This window comes from Nelusetta ayraudi, unplaced genomic scaffold (assembly GCF_046127955.1).
Source record: "Nelusetta ayraudi isolate G7.1 ecotype Tasmania unplaced genomic scaffold, CSIRO-AGI_Nayr_v1 ptg000155l, whole genome shotgun sequence".
Lineage (NCBI taxonomy): Eukaryota > Metazoa > Chordata > Actinopteri > Tetraodontiformes > Monacanthidae > Nelusetta > Nelusetta ayraudi.
In genome coordinates this window covers 265,510-283,035 of record NW_027466205.1, presented here as the reverse complement: position 1 = coordinate 283,035, position 17,526 = coordinate 265,510, and the positions used below count along the sequence as shown (strand labels likewise).

Sequence of the window (17,526 nt, the reverse complement as noted above, 5' to 3'; positions counted from 1 at the left end):
TTAAAATGTCCAGTGTAATCATGCAATCAAAACAAAACAAGTGAAACAGAGACAACAGTGTACGAGCCAGTAACCCTTAAATGGAAGAAAATATGTGCACGTGACCACATCCCGTACTGGGAAAACAAAGGATGCACTTAATTTGGACAGATTTTGCATACCCAAACCCTAAAAACACTCACATTAAATACATAGTATAAAAATACATAATTCCACAATATAAAAATGGCCAAACTATGAACAAGGCATATGTACAGTTGGAAAATATGTGGAAATAAAACTTTCAAAATAAAAGGATAGAATACACGGCTGTTGGGCCACATGTGAAATATAAAAAAAATTAAAAAATCATAAAAAGCACAACTACTGACTAACATTTACCAGTGCTGTGTTTGGAGGGCAGCGGTTATCCACGCGCTTGCTTTCATTTTTCCCGTCTTGCCTTGCGATCTCTGCAGGGGGCCCTCCGGCCACGTTGAACGCACTCGGGTTGTAATCATAATGGCAGATCCCTGGCGGCATGGACCAGACCCCCGTCGTCTGGGGCATGCCAGGAATGGAGGACCAGGACGGGTAACCGGCAGATCCAGAATTTGGAGCCATTGTAGCCAGGTAGAAGGCCAGGTTCTGGGAAGCGGGGTTCTTCAAAGCGGCCTCCATCATGTGCTGGGTGTTCAGCTGGGGCCGAGCGTCTCCGCGATACTGCAGACACAGAGAGACTTGCGTTTAGCACCGAAAGAATTTCAACACATAGGTTTAGGTTCCGTGAGTGTTTCGCCTTTCCTTTAAGGTCAAAGCAGGACTACGAATCGACCTCCATTTAAAGACGACTTTGTTCTATGTCCAAGCCACTGTCTCTCTGTCACAACTTGACAGGAAGCGTTGGGCGGGACAAGTGCGCAAAGTTTAGAATAGCCATGGAATGCAAACGTACATAATCGTGGGAAACTGCAGGCGGGGTGAGCGGCGAACAGTTGAGGGGTGCACCGCCGGCTTGGCGGTCCTTGTTGGCGGCGTAGCGTTCAGGTCCCCAGACGGTGCCACTGCTCTTCTGTTCCCTCCTTAGCTTCATCCTGCGGTTCTGAAACCAGGTCTTCACCTTTCAAAAAGAAAAAAAAGAACGACACACATTTCAGTATAGGCAATATTGTGGATTTCAACTTTGGAATTTTCTCTTTCTAGAATCCAAACAGCCTCCGCACCTGTTTGTAGGTGAGCCCGGTCACTTCTGCCAGGCCCCGCATTTCAGACGGAGAGAGGTATCTCTGCATGCTAAATCTCTCCGAGAGGATATTCATCTGAGAATCCGTGAAGGTCGCCCTGGCTTTTGATTTAGGGGTGTTTGCCGTTGGCGTCTTCGGGGCGTTCGCCTCCATGTGAGAAACAGCCGCCGTGCCTTCGTCATTGTGATTGGGCTCATTCCCGAGGACCACATAGGACCTCGGCTCCTCTATGGGAGAACCGCACGAGTCGGTGTCTGGGCTCCTGCCGCTTGCCTCGTCTTGGTCGGTCTTGGCCCAGGTTATGCAGTCAGCCTGGGGTTGACTTCCTTCTCTGCTGCTGGCAGAACTCCATGAACCTGTGGTAGAGAAAACAAAATGGGTAAGATATTATCTCGTCCATTGAAATGCTTCAGTAGTCGTGGGAAGAAGTGAAGACTCATTGAATCCCATCCTACAAACTTACTTTTAGTAATTCACCATCAACAAATACAAGTTTAGCAAAAACGGAAAAAGAAAAATAAATGACAAAAAATACAGTAATACTCGACTAAACCTCAACTAAAAACCACTATACTTCGAGAATTCCGTGTCGAGCGCGGCTGGTTTTGGCGCCAACTCTTTTCCTGACATTTTTTTGTATTCTCGGCGATTCTTTAAAAACGGTTTCAATACCTGGTGAGATGTATGTTTCGGAGTCACTGGCCGTGTCACTTCCGGCCTGCCTGGCCTCCTTCGGTCGTTCGTCTACGGAAGCCCGGCACAGCCCTTTGAATATCAGCCGCTCGGCGGTGCTTGCCCCGAGGTACTCGAACACCGAACTCGGGTAGTGGTACTGAACGTTCCCGGCGTGTTCCTCTGGGCTGTGCGGCGGGGACTCTTCCTCCTGAGCTCTTACGGCGCTGGCGGCCTGGTAGGCCGGTGTCGGTGCCGCGAGGTTGCCCCTCACATTGGTGACTCCGGCGGCGTTGCCGCCGTGGTTTTGGTCGAAACCATGTGGGTACAGGAGCCCGTAGGCGTAGGCATGGTACGCGGGTGTGTAGTTGTAATTCAAGTGCGTCTTCCAGTCTGCCATTTGCGAGTAGAAAAGAAAAAAAAAAAAAAAAAGCGCCGAAACACAAAAAGTGTGAGGGAAATGGGGGATCCAAAATCAACAGGCTTAGTCGCCGAAGACGCAACTTTTGGGATGGTTGAGGAAGAAAAGACTCGAGTGCCACGTTACAATGCAGAAATGTGCAAGGAGCACATCACCACGTTAACCGCGTTAATTTACGTTAGTGCAAGTGTGCGGCGCACCGGCTGTTTATAAACACGTGTGTGGGCGTGTCTCAGTGGACATGTGATAGGTGGGGCTGAACTCTCATTTCATTGGCTACCGAGTTTTAACCTTTGCGTTTGAAACGTTTGTGCGTTTTTTTTTCTGGCTTGGGCTCAAAACCTTCGAGATTGAAACAAAACTAAATATATATATGTATTTATTTATTTATTTAAAAAAAAAAAGAAAGAAAAACAAAGACAAGCAAACAGCGAAAGAAACAGACAACAGAACAGTATCAGATAAATAGTGTTCTAAAGGGGGGTAGGAAGAAGTATGGACTTATCTAGACCTACCCCTGGGCTCAAATATATTCCTAAAAAAAATCTCCAATCACTTTAAATGGTTTAAATTCTCAATTGGCTTAATACATAGATTGGTGAGCTCTGGTTTTCTTTTTTTTTTAACATGCTCTATTGATTAGAATTCATTGTGTTGCGTTAATAGTACTTTTACACATTATTTGATAATAAATGTATTTACTTGATCCAAGCAAGCTTTTTCTTTTTGTTGTTCCTTTAGCAGTCACCACGGCGAACCGTCTGCCTCCTCCTCATCTGCATTCTCTTCTCACAGCAGCAACTGACCCGCATTAAATTCACTCTTCCTCCATGGCCATTCCAACCTTTCATTCTTGCCAATACTCTTATCACACGTCACGACTGACTCCCGCTCGACCCTATTTGTGCTTTTCATCTCTTTTCCTCTCTCTCCGTACCCTGGACTGTTGACCCTCCTCCCTGTAAGCCCATAATAAGCACTGAGAGAGAGAGAAAAAAGTGGGTGCTCTTGATGCAGGCCTTTAACTCCTCCGTCACACCTACCAGCACACCTCATACATATGCTGCACTAGTCTAACATACTAATCATGACTCAAACCGTTTGTACACCACCTCTTTTACTCTCTCGGCACCCAGTCATTTTTTTTTCTCTGGCTTTACATAGTGCAACTTCCTCCCACCTTTTCTGTACATACTTTATTCTGCATCTGTCTTGGCATGAAACTATGGTGCTCACAGATCCTCACTTCTACCTGTTGCCTTACTAACTTTACATTTTTAAGATGGCATGTAGGGAGGATGCATCATTTTACGAGTCACTGCCACGTATAAATCAAGTTTTATTTTGATGATGAAGCAATCCAGACTACTTTTATTTCCTTCCCCCACGTACAGAAAAACAACATCAAATTCCACATTCCAACGTTCTCCACCAACCCCTGCTGTTTGTGACATGATGGGCCAAACTGCCTGATTTGCATTCCTCTTCACAAACATTACCATATTAAAGTGGTGGGTTTTCCCTGCTTTGGTTCTTTTGTCTCTGCCTCTGCGCTTTGATTGTTTTGGTAATGCTCACATCGCGGTAATGATGATGGTGTGTGAACAGAAAGCCAAACTGGCCCTTTTTGTGCCTCTGTCCGGATTGAGAGCGGCAGTTTGATCCTGCCCAGACATACGGGTGGGGTTTATGGTTTTGGCGGGGTGTCCAGCCCTTGTCTGTAGCTGCTGTATTGTCTTTGTGTTCCATTAGCATTTATATGCGCTCACCGACAACAGACGTGACTTTGATGAAGGTCCCTCCACATTCCATTCTTTAAAGTCAATTTTAAAGGAACTGGTGTTGTGAAAAGGGCTGTTTGGAATTCACTATTCGTTTGGGGAAAATGTTATGTTATTGTTATGATCTGAAATACCCTATAGTTTTGAAATAATGATATAATAACCCACTGATATTGGTTTTTGGATAAACTCAGTACTGAACGTCACACGTGACATAATGACATCTGCGTTTTGTGGAGTGAGAGAAACAAACTCAGCTGACCCCAACTCTGCAAACTCTACATAAGAGTTTATTTATTGAGGTAACCATTTTCTTCAACAGTAGGGTTTTGGAAACTGCTTTGATTGCTTTGTAATTATATGTAATTATATTAAAAATAGTAAGTCAATATCTGGCTATCACTATTTCCAATCCATCTGAAATCTTTTTTTTTATTTTTTTTTACAAATATAGTTACATGTAAGTGAGCAGTAAAAATTATTTTGAACTCGCAAATGCGCAAATGATCTGAAATTCATAAGTGCTTTCATCACTAAGTTGCATTTTTATTAATACTCTACGCAAGCAGATCAGCATTGTTTAGACTGCTTTTTGACAAGAGAGACAACGCAAATATGTTTTTCTAAGTAAAACATAGTCAACTTGTTTAATCTTATGTGCAATATCTTTATTATTCGGAGGTAGTTCCTCAGATATTAAATACTGTTTTAAAAAACAACTTGTTATACTTATTTTAATTTTTAATAGCCGACTGAGGTTCTTTCTTTCTGTCTTTCTTTCTTTCTTTCTTTCTTTCTTTCTTTCTTTCTTTCTTTCTTTCTTTCTTTCTTTCTTTCTTCGTATCTGCACAAGACTTGTTGTTGTACTGTGACCTCCCGACCGAAGGGTGGCGCTGTCTGTATGTGCGGCGCTCAGTCCGCCGACAGCAGCAGCAGCGGCAGCAGGCTTTCCTTTAACTGAACCCACATGGGCATCACAGCCGGTTCTGTCCCGCGTGTTGGCTGCCTTTGCTGCCGTTAGCGGAACAGAACGAGCTAGAGGCTCGAATCTGTCTTGGGTTGTTGTTGGGTTTTTTTTCTCCCCCCCACCTCGCATACATTTAAACATCCTTCTCAGCGGACAAAGTCGTCGTCTTGGCGCTTCCAACCCATGTGTTTACCCTGACAGGAGTATTTGAGACGCTGCTTGCAAACCGGCGAGGGACAACTACGTGTCGGCACGAGGAGTCGCTGACATTTGACGGACGTATCTTGAATTAAGAAAGTCGGGGGGAGGGAGGAAAGTGACTCTGAGCTGTCAAAAATGACGCAGGACCTGGAGCACATCCTGTCACAGCTGTCACTGCCGGACACCGCTGCCATTCAGCAGGTACCGCCACTCAAAAGTTCGCTTTTTGCACAACAACTTCGCACGAACACACGGCGGAATCCAATACGCAGAATCCAGCAGCGAAGTGATCGTGTTGAGTCGTTTTTAATCGACATGCGGGTGTATTATGCATGACTGCGGGCGACTTTGCGGCGTCTCTTTTGTTCTCTGGCAGGCGACCGTCCAGCTGAAACAGGCTTTCAAAGACCCAGCCATTATCCCGGCTCTATGTGCTGTCGTGAGCAACTGCCCAAACCCGCAGGTATTGTATTGTATTGTGCCAGCCCGTGTGTGTGTGTGTGTGTGTGTGTGTGTGTGTGTGTGTGTGTGTGTGTGTGTGTGTGTGTGTGTGTGTGTGTGTGTGTGTGTGGCTTAGCGATCAGAACAGATATCTAATCCCGCCGGAAACAAGTGCCACCATCACACCGTATGCCTCTGCCTGTGTCTCTGCTGCCTTCTCTAACCCCTGTCCCCCCCCCCCCCCATCCCATACACACACACACACACACACACACAATCTGACCAATCAGATACGCCAGTCGGCTGCGGTGATGCTGAGAGTGAGGGTGAAGAAGCACTGGAGGAAGATCAGCCCGAACGACAGGGAAAGGTTGATGCATTGTGTCATTTAACGCTGAACATTTGTCCCCCCCCAAAAAAAAACAGTTTGTTTATTTATTAATTATTAATTTTGACCATTTGTCTTCATCTTTTGCAGCCTCAAAGCGGCCGTGCTGCAAGCCTTCATGCAAGAAACAGAGTAATAAGCTCTTCCGCCTTTGCAGGCCCAGAATTTTGTGTTCTTATCAGAAAAAAACGTCATTCCAAATAAATGAATGGCTGTCTGACGTGCATGACGTGTTGCAGGCACGCCGTGCAGCACTCGCTCTCCCAGCTGTGCGCCGTCATGGTCAAACACGAGACCCCGGACCGCTGGCCTGCGCTCCTGCAGCTCCTCAGCGAAGCCACCAAGAGCAGCAACGCCAAAGACCGACAGGTTCCGTATTCCGTTCGGTTTTTCGTGTCGTCTGTTTGTTTGTTTTGTTTTTTTTTTTAAACTTTTGTTAGAGAGCAACTCTCCACCCTCCAAACAGATCGGCCTCCTGCTCCTGAACAAGGTGATGGAGTCCAACCCCGAGCCGTTCAAGCCGCACTACTGCCAGCTGCTCCAGCTGCTGAGCGCCGTGCTGCAGGACCACGACAACCCCAAAACGTTGTACTACTGCATTCTGACCTTGACGGCCATCACGGCGTACATCGGCTCGGCGGAGCTGGTAAGGCGGCGACCGAGCCGAACCAGAACCCGTTTGATGGGTTGATTTTTTTTTTTCAACGCGTCGTCCTCTTTGTTCCCGCAACAGAACCAGATGCGCGCCCTGATTCCCAGTCTGATCGTTGCCCTGAGGCACCTCATCAAAGCGGATGAGGTCGGCGCGCCGTCGACGTTTGAGAGCTTTGCGCCCAAACTGCGTTGAAGGAGGAGCTTTCGCGTTAAATGATCCTCTTCCCCTCCTTCCCCCCCGCTTGCACAGAACCACGCCAGCGAGGCCATGGAGGTGTTTAACGAGCTCATCGAGAGCGAGGTGTCCGTCATCATCCCTCACGTTGCCGACATCATCGGCTTCTGCTTGGAGGTGAGAACGAGATGCGGAGTGGCAGATACGATCCTGTCATTTTTCTTTTGCAGTCACAGTATGACGAAACATTTCAGACACGGCTCCACTCATTTCATCTCATAAAGTATATTCAAGTCAATTCAACTTTATTTAAAGTGGGAAATCACCACAAACGTGGTCACAAAACACCCGACGATTTGCAGACAAACGCACTGAAAAAAAGTCAAATGCAGATGACAAATAAGACCCAGCACGAAAGAACAACAACAATAAAGACAAAACAAACAAAACAAGAGAAAAAGGTATCAAGCTGTACGGTAGAGAGAGGGGACCTTTGTCTGGGCGAAGGACAAGCCGCCACTTCATCATCACGGGGGCCGTCACACAGAGGCAAACCGCCACGCACATATTCACACCTACAGACAATGGTGGTGTCCGCAATTAGCATGTGTTTGGGACTGAATCCAAGGCTTTTATGCTGCAAGGCGGCGGCGCTAACCACCGCACCACTGTTTCACAAACTCATCTATTTGTTTTATTCATGACGGCCTGTTTCCTCATGTTGTTAGCAAGAACTGAAGCTCCCGACCGGGGATCAATCCCTCGCTTGATGTGAAATAATCCAGGTCATCCTGGTGCAGAAGGTTAAATTGAGGCTTAGCGTAACCTTCAAGATTGTCCAACCAGTCCTGTGGGCTAAACTTAAACCTTCTGCACAAATGATTTGCATAAATGCATCAAAACATAAATGCAAATCTGTCGTAACGTTTCATCGTACATCGGTGGTCTCTCGCGATCTTTTCCCATCGTCTGCTCGCCGCCTCTGTTCCAGGTGGGTTGTGACACCTCGCTGACCGACTCCCTGAGGGTGAAGGCTCTCTCCTGCATCGCTTTCCTCATCAAGCAGAAGAGCAAGGTAACGCCGGGGCCATCACCAGACATGAATGAACAATCTCATTCGTTTACCGGAATTCCATAAAAGTTTTTTTCCACTTTTTTCTTTTCTTTTTTTGAATGTTTTATTGTTGCTCCTCTGTTTCAAATGTAAAGCACTTTGTGCATTTAAAAAAAAAATAATAAAAAATTGTAATACGTGCCATATTAATAAAGTTGTTATTATTTTCCAGACCGTCTTGAAGCAGAAGATGCTGAACCCCATCCTGATGGCCATTTTCCCCCTGCTGGTGGCCGAGCCGCCGCCCGGCGAGCTGGACCCCGAGGACGAGGAGGACAACGACGAGGACAGCAAGGAGAACGACAATCCCAAGCACTGCGCCTCCCAGGTGGGCGCTCATTTTTATCATTTGCATCATTATTTGTCGTTTCTTTGTTTTGTACAGGTACTACCCGAAAAATTAGATTATCAAGTAAAAGTTGTTTTATTTTGGCAGTTTAACATAAAAGATGAAACCGACAAATTTTATTGAGCCATTACACGCAAATTGACATATCTCAAGCAATTCCCTGTTGTAATTTTGCTGATTAAGATTTTCATAAAGATTTGACTTTATGTAATATTCTAATTTTCTGAGTTTTTGAATTTGAGGGTTTTTTTTAAGCCGCAAAACCTGATCAGCAAAATCCAAAGAAATAAAAAAAAAAATGAAATATGTTGATTTGCATATTATTCGTTTATATAATATTACAAATTCACCTTTTAAATAGAATTGCAGAAATACTACAACCTTTTCAGGATATTCTCATTTTCTGGGTAGTACCTGTATGTGCAGACAGTTGAATATTTTATACATGTCGAAATTCATTCATTCATTCATTTATTTATTTTTCTCTCCAGATTATTGACACCATGGCTCTCCACATGGCTCCAGAGAAACTCTTGCCTCAAGTGGTAAGCGAGGCCAAATCCAATGGCAGCGCTAGCGCTCGCGCCTTTGGCCAGCGCTCGCCCCAGAGTCCGTCGCACTAACCCGCGTGTCCCCGCAGATGCCGCTGGCCAAGGCCTGCCTCACCAGCGACAACCCCTACCAAAGGAAGGGCGGCCTCATGTGCCTCGCCGTCCTGGCCGAGGGATGCGCCGACCACATCCGCACCAAGTAAGACGGCGGCGCCCGACGCGGGGCGAGACGTCTCTCGGGGGGGGGGGGGGGTGTGGTTCGCCTGGGACCTGAGCACGTTCGCCCTCTCCTCTGTCTCTTCCCCCAGGATGCTGTCGACGATGCTGCAGACGGTGTGCCAGAGCCTCTCCGACAGCGACCAGGTGGTGCGCAGCGCCGCCCTCTTCGCCCTCGGCCAGTTCTCGGAGCACCTGCAGGTGAGGCAAGCGGTTTCGGGCGTAAACACCGGCAGGGGGCGGAGCTACGCGGTGGCCACGGCGCAGCATCTCTAGTGTACGAAAGAGGATTCGGGCCACAAGAAGAGAAAACGATATTAGAGGAAGGGGGTTTTTGTTTAGGTTTTTATTTCGAGTTTTAAGTTGAAATTTCGTGAATAAAGTCAACATTTTGCGAAAAAGGTCGACATAGAAAAGACAATTTGGGAATAAAGCGAAATTTCATGAATGAAATCGACGTTCAAAAGAGACAAAATTTCATGAATGAAGTATAAATTTCATGGATAAAGTCGACGCAAATAAAGTGGAAATTGGCGAGTAGACTGGATGGATGGTGGATTTAACCTATTTTGTCAACTGTTGAGAACAGGTGTAAGCCCACAAGGGTGACCCACAGTTATCAGGGAACTCCCCGAGACTTGCGCGCAGAGCCGTCTTTATTCCCAAATTGGAAACTTTAGAAAAATAAATTCTATCTTCATTTTTTTTTCCTCCGTACCAGTCATATCTTTGTAAATTGATGCACAGTATGTTTTTTTTAAATGTATTACTAGAGGTATTGTATATGTACAATGTTTTTCTGACTTGATGATCGGTTTGGACACTCCAAGAAGAAAATTATATTAAATTAAATTTAAGATGCACAACTGAACACTGTCCTACGGTGGATTTTTTTTAATTTTCTTTTTTAAATGTTTTTGCTTTGCTGCCTATTTCCCCCGCCAGCCTGAAGTGAGCAAGTACTGTGCCGACTTGATGCCTTTGCTGCTGGGTTACCTGTCATCCCTGAACGAAGCCAAGACCGGTCACATCACCAAAGCCTTCTACGCCCTCGAGAACTTCCTGGAGAACCTCGGTGAGCCCACAAACAGCTCAGCGGAACGTCGCCTTGTTTTTGAGACATCGATATATATATTTTTTTCTTTATCTGACTTATGATTTCTCCCCTCTCCGACCCACCGAACAGGGGAAGACATCGGGTCCTACCTTCCCACCCTGATGGAGACGATGCTGTCCACCCTCAACAACAGCGAGAACCTCAAGATCAAAGAGCTCACCGTCTCCGCCATCGGTGGCATCGGTGAGAAGCTCCGCCTGGTTTCACCTGAGAGCGGAGGATGTTCCGCCGTTTGCCGTTCTTAAGCTAAGTGACCGCATCGCTGCTTTCAGCCAACGCTGCCAAGGAGCTGCTGGTGCCCTACTTCCCCCCGGTTATTGCGAGTTTGAAGGGCTTCCTCACCGCCACCACGGACGAAATGAGGTCTCTGCAAACTCAGTCGCTGGGTAGGTGAACGTTGCTTCCGTTTTGACTTGAAAATTTGAAAAAGGGCAATGTCAAGATTTCCCCGCCGCCGGCAGACACCCTGGCTGTGCTCGCCCGAACTATCGGCAAAGACGTCTTCAGCCCTCTCGCCGCCGAGTGCGTCCAGCTGGGACTGAACCTCACCGACACCATTGATGACCCCGACCTGAGACGCTGCACGTATGTTGCTCGTACAAATGATTTGTAAAGGTCCAGTGTATAATATTTGGCTTGATTTATGATTTTTATACTGGTTAAAGCACAATATAATGTGTATATATATGTGTATAATATATATGTGTATATATATATATATATATATATATATATATATACATATATACATGTGTGTGTGTGTGTGTGGAAAATCCAGCCCAACCTGACGGGCGCAACGCTGCACTCTAAAATGCAACCACTTGATGTCGCTGTTTCTTCTTCAAAATCTCCAAAAATGAAAAAAAGAAAAGAAAAAAAAAATCATAATTTTTGACATCATCACACACACACACACTGATATGTGTGTTTGCGCTGCCCCCTCCCCCCCCCCCCCCCCCCCGCAGGTACAGTTTGTACTCTGCTGTGTCCACCGTGAGCCCCGATTGCCTGCACCCCCACCTGAGCGCCATCACGACGGTCATGCTGCTGGCCCTCAAATCCAACGAGGGCATCACGGTACGGAGCGCGCAGACAGGCGGCACTTTGGGAAACGTCGGCGGATTTTTATTAAAAACAAAAGACCTCGACGGCTGAGTGCAAGCAAAGTGTTTGTGAACGCAACATGTCAACGCCTTTAATGTCGGAACCCCCCCCCCCCAGACACACGTTGAGGAAGACAAGACCTTCGTCCTGCTGGACGACGACGACGACGACGAAGACGACGGGGAGGAGGAGGACGGCGAGGAAGGGAAGGACGATTTCCTGGAGGACGACGCGGAGGTGGACCTCCACGACGTCAAAGGGTGGGTGAAGGGGTCGGCGTTGGCAATTTTTAATTAATCCCCCCCCCCAGTCAAATTTGAATTTTTGTGCCGCAGGGTCAGCGTGGAGAACGCCTACATCGACGAGAAGGAGGACGCGTGCGACTCGCTGGGGGAGATCGCGTGCAACATGGGGTAAACCGCCTCGCTGAAATCTGACCGCCAGCGGAGAAGCGGCGCCCGCGTGTTTTATCTGACGTTGTGTGACGCCGTGCCCCCCCCTCCCCCCACACACACACACCCCTTTCCCCCCCTGCCCTCCCTCCCGACAGCGCCGCCTTCCAGCCGTACTTGGAGTCGAGCTTCCAGCTGGTGTACGACCTGAGAGACGTAAGTCGCCGCCCGTTCCTTTTGTCGGAGGGCGCGTCGCTCGCCCGTTGCGATAACCCAGCCGCTGACCCCGGCCTTTCCGCCCCAGTACGCGCACGAGGACGTCCGCAAGGCGGCGATCGGAGCCGTGGGCCAGTTCTGCCAAGCCCAGCACAAGGTGTGGAAGGAGAATCCCACAGAGGGCAACCAGCAGGGTAACACAAAGCGGCGTTTGTGCCTAATGAAGCGGCGACCTTAAGCGAATTCAGCTCCTTTACGTACCTTTGTGCCCCCCCCCACCCCCCCCCGCGCAGCCCTGCTGAAGCTGCTGAACGTGGCCGTGCCCTGCTTCGTGGAGACGGTGAAGAAGGAGCAGGAGCGCCAGGTGGTCATGGGCGTCTTGGAGTCCATGAACAGCGTCATCAAGTCGTGCAAGGAGCACGTCTTCAAGAACCCCAGGCACCTGCAGAAGGTCAGCCACGCCATCCGCGACGTGCTGAAGAAGAAGGTGAGAGCGGGGCGGGACGCTCGCGGCGTTTACAAGTCACCCGCGTTGGAACCTCGGCCCATTCTTTTCTTTCCTTTCCTTTCCTTTTCTTTTCTTTTTTTGTTTCCGTGCAGACCGTTTGCCAGGATAGCGGTGAGGACGGCGACGATGATGAGCAACAACAGGTGTCTCCTTCTTGCTGTTATGTTGATGAAGAATAAGGATTAAAGAAGACGTGTAAAGAATAAAAGTTCCTGACCTTTGTAGGCAATGGAGTTGGCCCAAAAGCTAGTCGAGACCGTCAACACGGTTTAGGCCGCCTAAGGCTAATTTTTAAATCGGTAGTTTTTTTGTGCTCTCTGGCCCCTAGGCGGAGTACGACAGCATGCTCCTGGAGTTTGCGGGCGAGGGCATTCCGCTGGTGGTGGCCGCCGTGCCTGCGGACAGCTTCTTCCCTTATCTCAACGACCTGCTGCCGCTCATCATGAGCAAAGCTGTGAGTCTCTGGGGTTGGGGTCGTGTGTGTGTGTGTGTGTGTGTGTGTGTGTGTGTGTGTGTGTGTGTGTGTGTGTGTGTGTGTGTGTGTGTGTGTGTGTGTGTGTGTGTGTGTGTGTGTTTATACACATATATGTTTCATGTTTATCTTCTGTAGCCTGTCTTAGGAAGGAATTAAATCTATTAGCTTTTTTATACACGATGTGAAGGAAAACTGCTGCTGATGAAATATATCTTATGAAGACATAAACATGAACCATTCTCTTTGTGTTGTGTAGAAACCCTCGTGCACGGACGCCGAGCGCTCCTTCTCCATCGGCATCATTAGTGAGATTCTGGAAGCCCTGGCGAATGTGCCCGGAGGCCGGGGTGTAGCGGGCCGGCTGTCCAATCGCCTGCTCCCCGTCCTCGTGGCCGGGGTGAAAGACAACGACGCGGAGGTGCGCAACAACGGCGTGTTCGGCCTGGGCTGCCTGGCCCAGGCGGCCGGACCCATCGTCGTGTCGTATCCTCTTTTGGCGAGCTAGCGCGCGCGCGCGTTTGCGTCCGTCCGTCCGTCCTTTTGCGCTTTGGCGCCTCCACGTCACGGCGGCTTTTTTCCTCAGCGGCCGACGCGCAGGGACTATCCCATGATGCTCTCCGTCTTCTCCAACCTGCTGACCAAGGAGTCCGACCGCCGCGTGATCGACAACCTGTGCGGCGCCCTCTGCAGGATGATCATGAGCAACATCGACGCCGTCCCTCTGGAGCAGGTGCGTTTTTTTTTTTTTTTTTCAAAACGACCTGACGACCCTTTCGCGAGTGTCGGCGGGGTCCGGTCGGACTTTCTGAAAGCGCCTCGTCGCCTTTCCGCAGGTGGTCCCCGCCCTGGTGGAACGTCTCCCGCTCAAAGAGGACGTGGAGGAGTACAAGACGGTGTTCGGCTGCCTGGCTCTGCTCTACACACACAGTCCTGCCCTGGTACTGAACAAGTCCTGCTATATACATACACTGTTCACTTGTTTCTCCCCATTTCCATGTTTTTGTTTTTGTTTTTTTGTTTTTTTTAAACTTAAATTTGAACAGTTTCATCTTTACTTGCCACGTGTCACATGTGGACAACGTGTGGCGCTGGCCAGGGCTAGCACACACACACACACACACACACACACACACTCATTCAAAAATCACTCATTCATTCCATTCCTAAGTGTGACTTATAGTCCAGACAATACGGTAATTGAGCCAATTCTAGCGACTTCAGGGTGAAACGATGCCTCTCGCGTAGACTCGGATGGTGCAAAAAAAAAACAAACAAAACAACAAAAAAAAACATGAATCTGGTCTTTCGGTTCCACCGCAACTTTATTGAGTGTTTCTTCACAACACACACACACACACACACACACACACGCGTGCGCGCGGAGCGTGTCGAGCGGCCCCGCTCGACTTCAGCCTCGCCATCGGCGTGTTTTTCCAATTGCGTTTCCGTCTCCTCGCAGATCGTGGGGCTCATGAAGAACATCGTGGCCGCCTCGAGTCACGTCGTCGGACACGGCAAAGTGGATGACGGTGAGTGGGCGAGAGCGGGCCTCGTCCGCTCCGCTTAAAATCCCAGCTTTCTGATTTCGTGAATGATTTTTATTTTTATTTTATATTTATTTATTTTTTCTTATTTCCAAACACAGTAACCAAGAAGAAGGTGTCTCTGCTGGTGAAACAGTTTGCCCAGGAGCACTCCTCCGAGTTCCAAGCAGCTGTCGGCGCGCTTCCCGGGGAGCAGCAGGCCAAACTGAGCGCCGTCCTCTCCGCATCGTAGCGCGCACACACGCACAACACGTATAACACACTGCCTCCCACTCTGCAAAAGCCAGCCCATTTTTTTCTTTTTTTTTTCCACTGTTGCCAAATAGCGGGACAGTGATTTGAGACACTACCCCCCCCCCCCCCCCCCCCGCCCCCCCAAACTGCAGCACTTCAGCCTCTCTCATATTGTTGCCGTGACCCTCGTCGGTGTTTCAGTGTATTAACTTTTAATTGACGTGCTTCTCTGCATGCTCTGTTGCTGTCGTTTTATCACCCCGTACCGTCGTGTGCCGCCGCCGCCGCCTCTGTATTCCGCTTCCCTGCCATTCCTGCAAAAGTGCTGCTATTTATTGGCGCTGCCCACTTTTTTTTTTTTTTTTTTTTTGGGCCAGCGTTTGGACCGACGTCCGGCTTTTAGCGTCGGAGTGTGACGCAGTCAACACGGCCCGTGGATGAATTTTTTTCTTTCTCTAATTCCAAATCCCCCGGTGAGAGTCAGTTTTGTTTTGTTTTTGTTTTTGTTTTTGGCTCCCTCTTCTCGCGTTGCCTTACACTTCAAAATGTACCTGCTGCTAAAATGAAGAGGGTCTCGGTAATTGGCCGAATTTTGTTTTAAACTCCGGCAAAAGTGTTGCAGTTGAAAGACCCCCACAACCCACAAAGTACATGAAAACCTTTAGAAGAAGAATTACGACCCCCCCGCCCCCCCACCCCCCACCCCCCGCCCCCTCCCTCCCAGAAAACACGGATCTCATCCCGAGTTTGTGCTCAAAGCAGCATAGATTGTCACGAACACCAATGGGAAATGATGCAGTTAATGTCAAGGCATTTAACATTTTCGCGCCACTGTAGAAGTACAATTGATTCACTTTGAATCCTTTAATAAACGCAAACTTGCATCTTTGAATTGTTCACGCTCCCTCCTTTTCTTCCTCTTCGTCTCCTCCGCGTCTCTCTCCCCCCTCACACCTGACGCTGCTCCTGCGTCTCGCCGACGTGGGCCTGCTGCGTCTCCAGCGCCTCCGTCATCGGCGCGGGCGGCCGTCCGCTCTCCGCTGAAAAACGCACATGGCACGTTGCGTCAACGCGCTATTTTGAAATCCGCTCAGATGTACTTCCTAATTGAAGGGACCAATGCCGACATTTCACCGCTTCTTTAGAATCACGCTGAGAATAGTGTAATAATAGTGTTGCCAGCTGTCATTCAGAAAAATAAAGGACGGCAGGATAGTGGCAAATCATAACAGGAAATAGGGTTTCAAAAAAAGTGCATGGTTCACATGGGTTGAACTGCTTTGTTACCAGGAGACATTAGAAATAAGCTCAATGTTTGAATTGGATTGAAATATTTTGAATTGAACATATTTCCCCCCCCCCGCCCCCACAACCATCAATCAAAGTTCAGGATGGATGGCGTTCACAAGGGAATTGGATAGAGCTGAAAAGAACGAGCGATCCCGATTCACAGCCTACTCTACACAAACTGGCAATGGCATCGCCTGCACGCTACGTAGATCACGGTTTTGAACGCAAACTCTGTGGAAACAAACGTTCATATCTCTCGGTGATATGCAGACCTTTATGTTTCCAGGGCAGGCTGTCCTTCCCTTTGGAACAGAAGTATCGGTCGGTGTGGGCCTCAGTGCTGTAAAGGACCTCCTGGAGCCGTCTGTCGCCCGGCTTCTGAGCTTTCACTCTCACCTAATTGACGGGAAAAAAGAAATTTGTTTTTAAACTTTGCTAACCCGTCGTTAGACAGAAGCCACTTTTGTCTCCCAATACCTCCAAGACTGTGGTCTCTTTCTCCTTCAGCTTTCCCTCTTTGTCCTTCACCTTGGTCTTTGTGGTGTCCACCCACACCACCCTCTCCTTCACGTCCGACCTGGCCCAACCATGTGCAAAAAAAAAAAAAAAAAAAAAAAAAAATGAAAAAGACTTTTGTATAAAATTCATGGTTCTCACGGTCATGGAAAACCACAAAAACTTCCAAAAAGTCATGGAACTCAGTAAAATCACTGAGCGTTTTGTATAAGTCGTGAAATTTTGACAGTGCCTCAGCGGAATTTGATGCTCTGCCCTAACGTGGTCAATACTGGGTCTGCATTCTGAAGTTTTTAAAAGCAGTTTTTGTAACATAAGGCAATTGGCATAGGCTCACGTCTTAAGTATTAAACTTCTATTTTCATAGGTTGTGGTCAGGTCAGGGAAATTTCATGCAAGGCCATTCATTGTACAGAATGAGTGGCAAGTTGGGACAATTTCTCCCCGGAGCACACACTCACTCTTTGATGCCCAGGTCGGCCAGCGTCGTGTCCAGGAAGGGGAACCGTTGATCCGCGGGGTCGGGATGCACCCGGACCGGCAGCGTCACCGACATGGGGATATCCCACTCCAGCTCCACCCGCACCATCTTGCCCCGCGTCTCCGGGGAATCCTCGCCCGCAGGCCGCTCCTCTTTCTCCCCGGCCGAGCGCTTTACCTCGTCGGCGGCCAGTTTGACTCTTCGATCGGTATCTCGGAAAAGAATCGCAACGCAAGACTTCGCCCTTGGCTGCTTTGCACCTCTGTGTCTGCACCTTTTTGTCTCTGGCAGTGTTGTCGCAGACAGTCCTCCCCCTCCCCCGCCACCCTCCCGCCACCCTTCAGCTGCCCTCTCCCCTGTGTATGTGGCTGACATGAAGGCGCGCAATGTGCCACTCAGGCGTGAGGTTTATTAAGATTGTCAGGAGTGATGGACACATGGTGTTTGTTACAAGGCTGCGAGCGACCAGGACTTAAATTTAGAGCTGTATTTTCTG

The 17,526-nt window shown here is 48.5% G+C and overlaps 3 protein-coding genes across 3 annotated transcripts; 1 reads left to right on the top strand and 2 right to left on the bottom strand.

The window, feature by feature from the left end:
• Nucleotides 1-281: 281 nt before the first annotated feature.
• Nucleotides 282-2,502, bottom strand: nanog (nanog homeobox). The gene is made up of 4 exons (XM_076013740.1): nucleotides 1,896-2,502; nucleotides 1,203-1,579; nucleotides 935-1,099; nucleotides 282-702 (listed from the first exon to the last, which is right to left on the bottom strand). The coding sequence occupies exons 1-4, from the start codon at nucleotides 2,293-2,295 to the stop codon at nucleotides 364-366; spliced, it is 1,281 nt and encodes a 426-aa protein (XP_075869855.1). The 5' UTR covers nucleotides 2,296-2,502; the 3' UTR covers nucleotides 282-363.
• A 2,508-nt stretch (nucleotides 2,503-5,010) lies between these two features.
• ipo4 (importin 4) lies at nucleotides 5,011-15,638 on the top strand. Its single transcript, XM_076013745.1, has 31 exons — nucleotides 5,011-5,155; nucleotides 5,266-5,466; nucleotides 5,642-5,728; nucleotides 5,997-6,076; nucleotides 6,185-6,226; nucleotides 6,334-6,463; nucleotides 6,561-6,740; nucleotides 6,828-6,893; nucleotides 6,999-7,100; nucleotides 7,915-7,998; nucleotides 8,210-8,365; nucleotides 8,878-8,931; nucleotides 9,027-9,136; nucleotides 9,246-9,354; nucleotides 10,099-10,228; nucleotides 10,340-10,453; nucleotides 10,543-10,656; nucleotides 10,732-10,855; nucleotides 11,236-11,347; nucleotides 11,492-11,634; nucleotides 11,710-11,787; nucleotides 11,925-11,982; nucleotides 12,071-12,176; nucleotides 12,276-12,469; nucleotides 12,583-12,633; nucleotides 12,819-12,944; nucleotides 13,222-13,448; nucleotides 13,563-13,695; nucleotides 13,799-13,903; nucleotides 14,425-14,494; nucleotides 14,611-15,638. The coding sequence occupies exons 2-31, from the start codon at nucleotides 5,401-5,403 to the stop codon at nucleotides 14,739-14,741; spliced, it is 3,282 nt and encodes a 1,093-aa protein (XP_075869860.1). The 5' UTR covers nucleotides 5,011-5,155; nucleotides 5,266-5,400; the 3' UTR covers nucleotides 14,742-15,638.
• Nucleotides 15,639-15,665: 27 nt separating this feature from the next.
• LOC142880092 (uncharacterized) lies at nucleotides 15,666-17,320 on the bottom strand. Its single transcript, XM_076013744.1, has 4 exons — nucleotides 17,011-17,320; nucleotides 16,511-16,610; nucleotides 16,306-16,429; nucleotides 15,666-15,783 (listed from the first exon to the last, which is right to left on the bottom strand). Exons 1-4 carry the CDS (start codon nucleotides 17,136-17,138, stop codon nucleotides 15,692-15,694), a joined length of 444 nt encoding a protein of 147 aa, XP_075869859.1. The 5' UTR covers nucleotides 17,139-17,320; the 3' UTR covers nucleotides 15,666-15,691.
• Nucleotides 17,321-17,526: the final 206 nt, after the last annotated feature.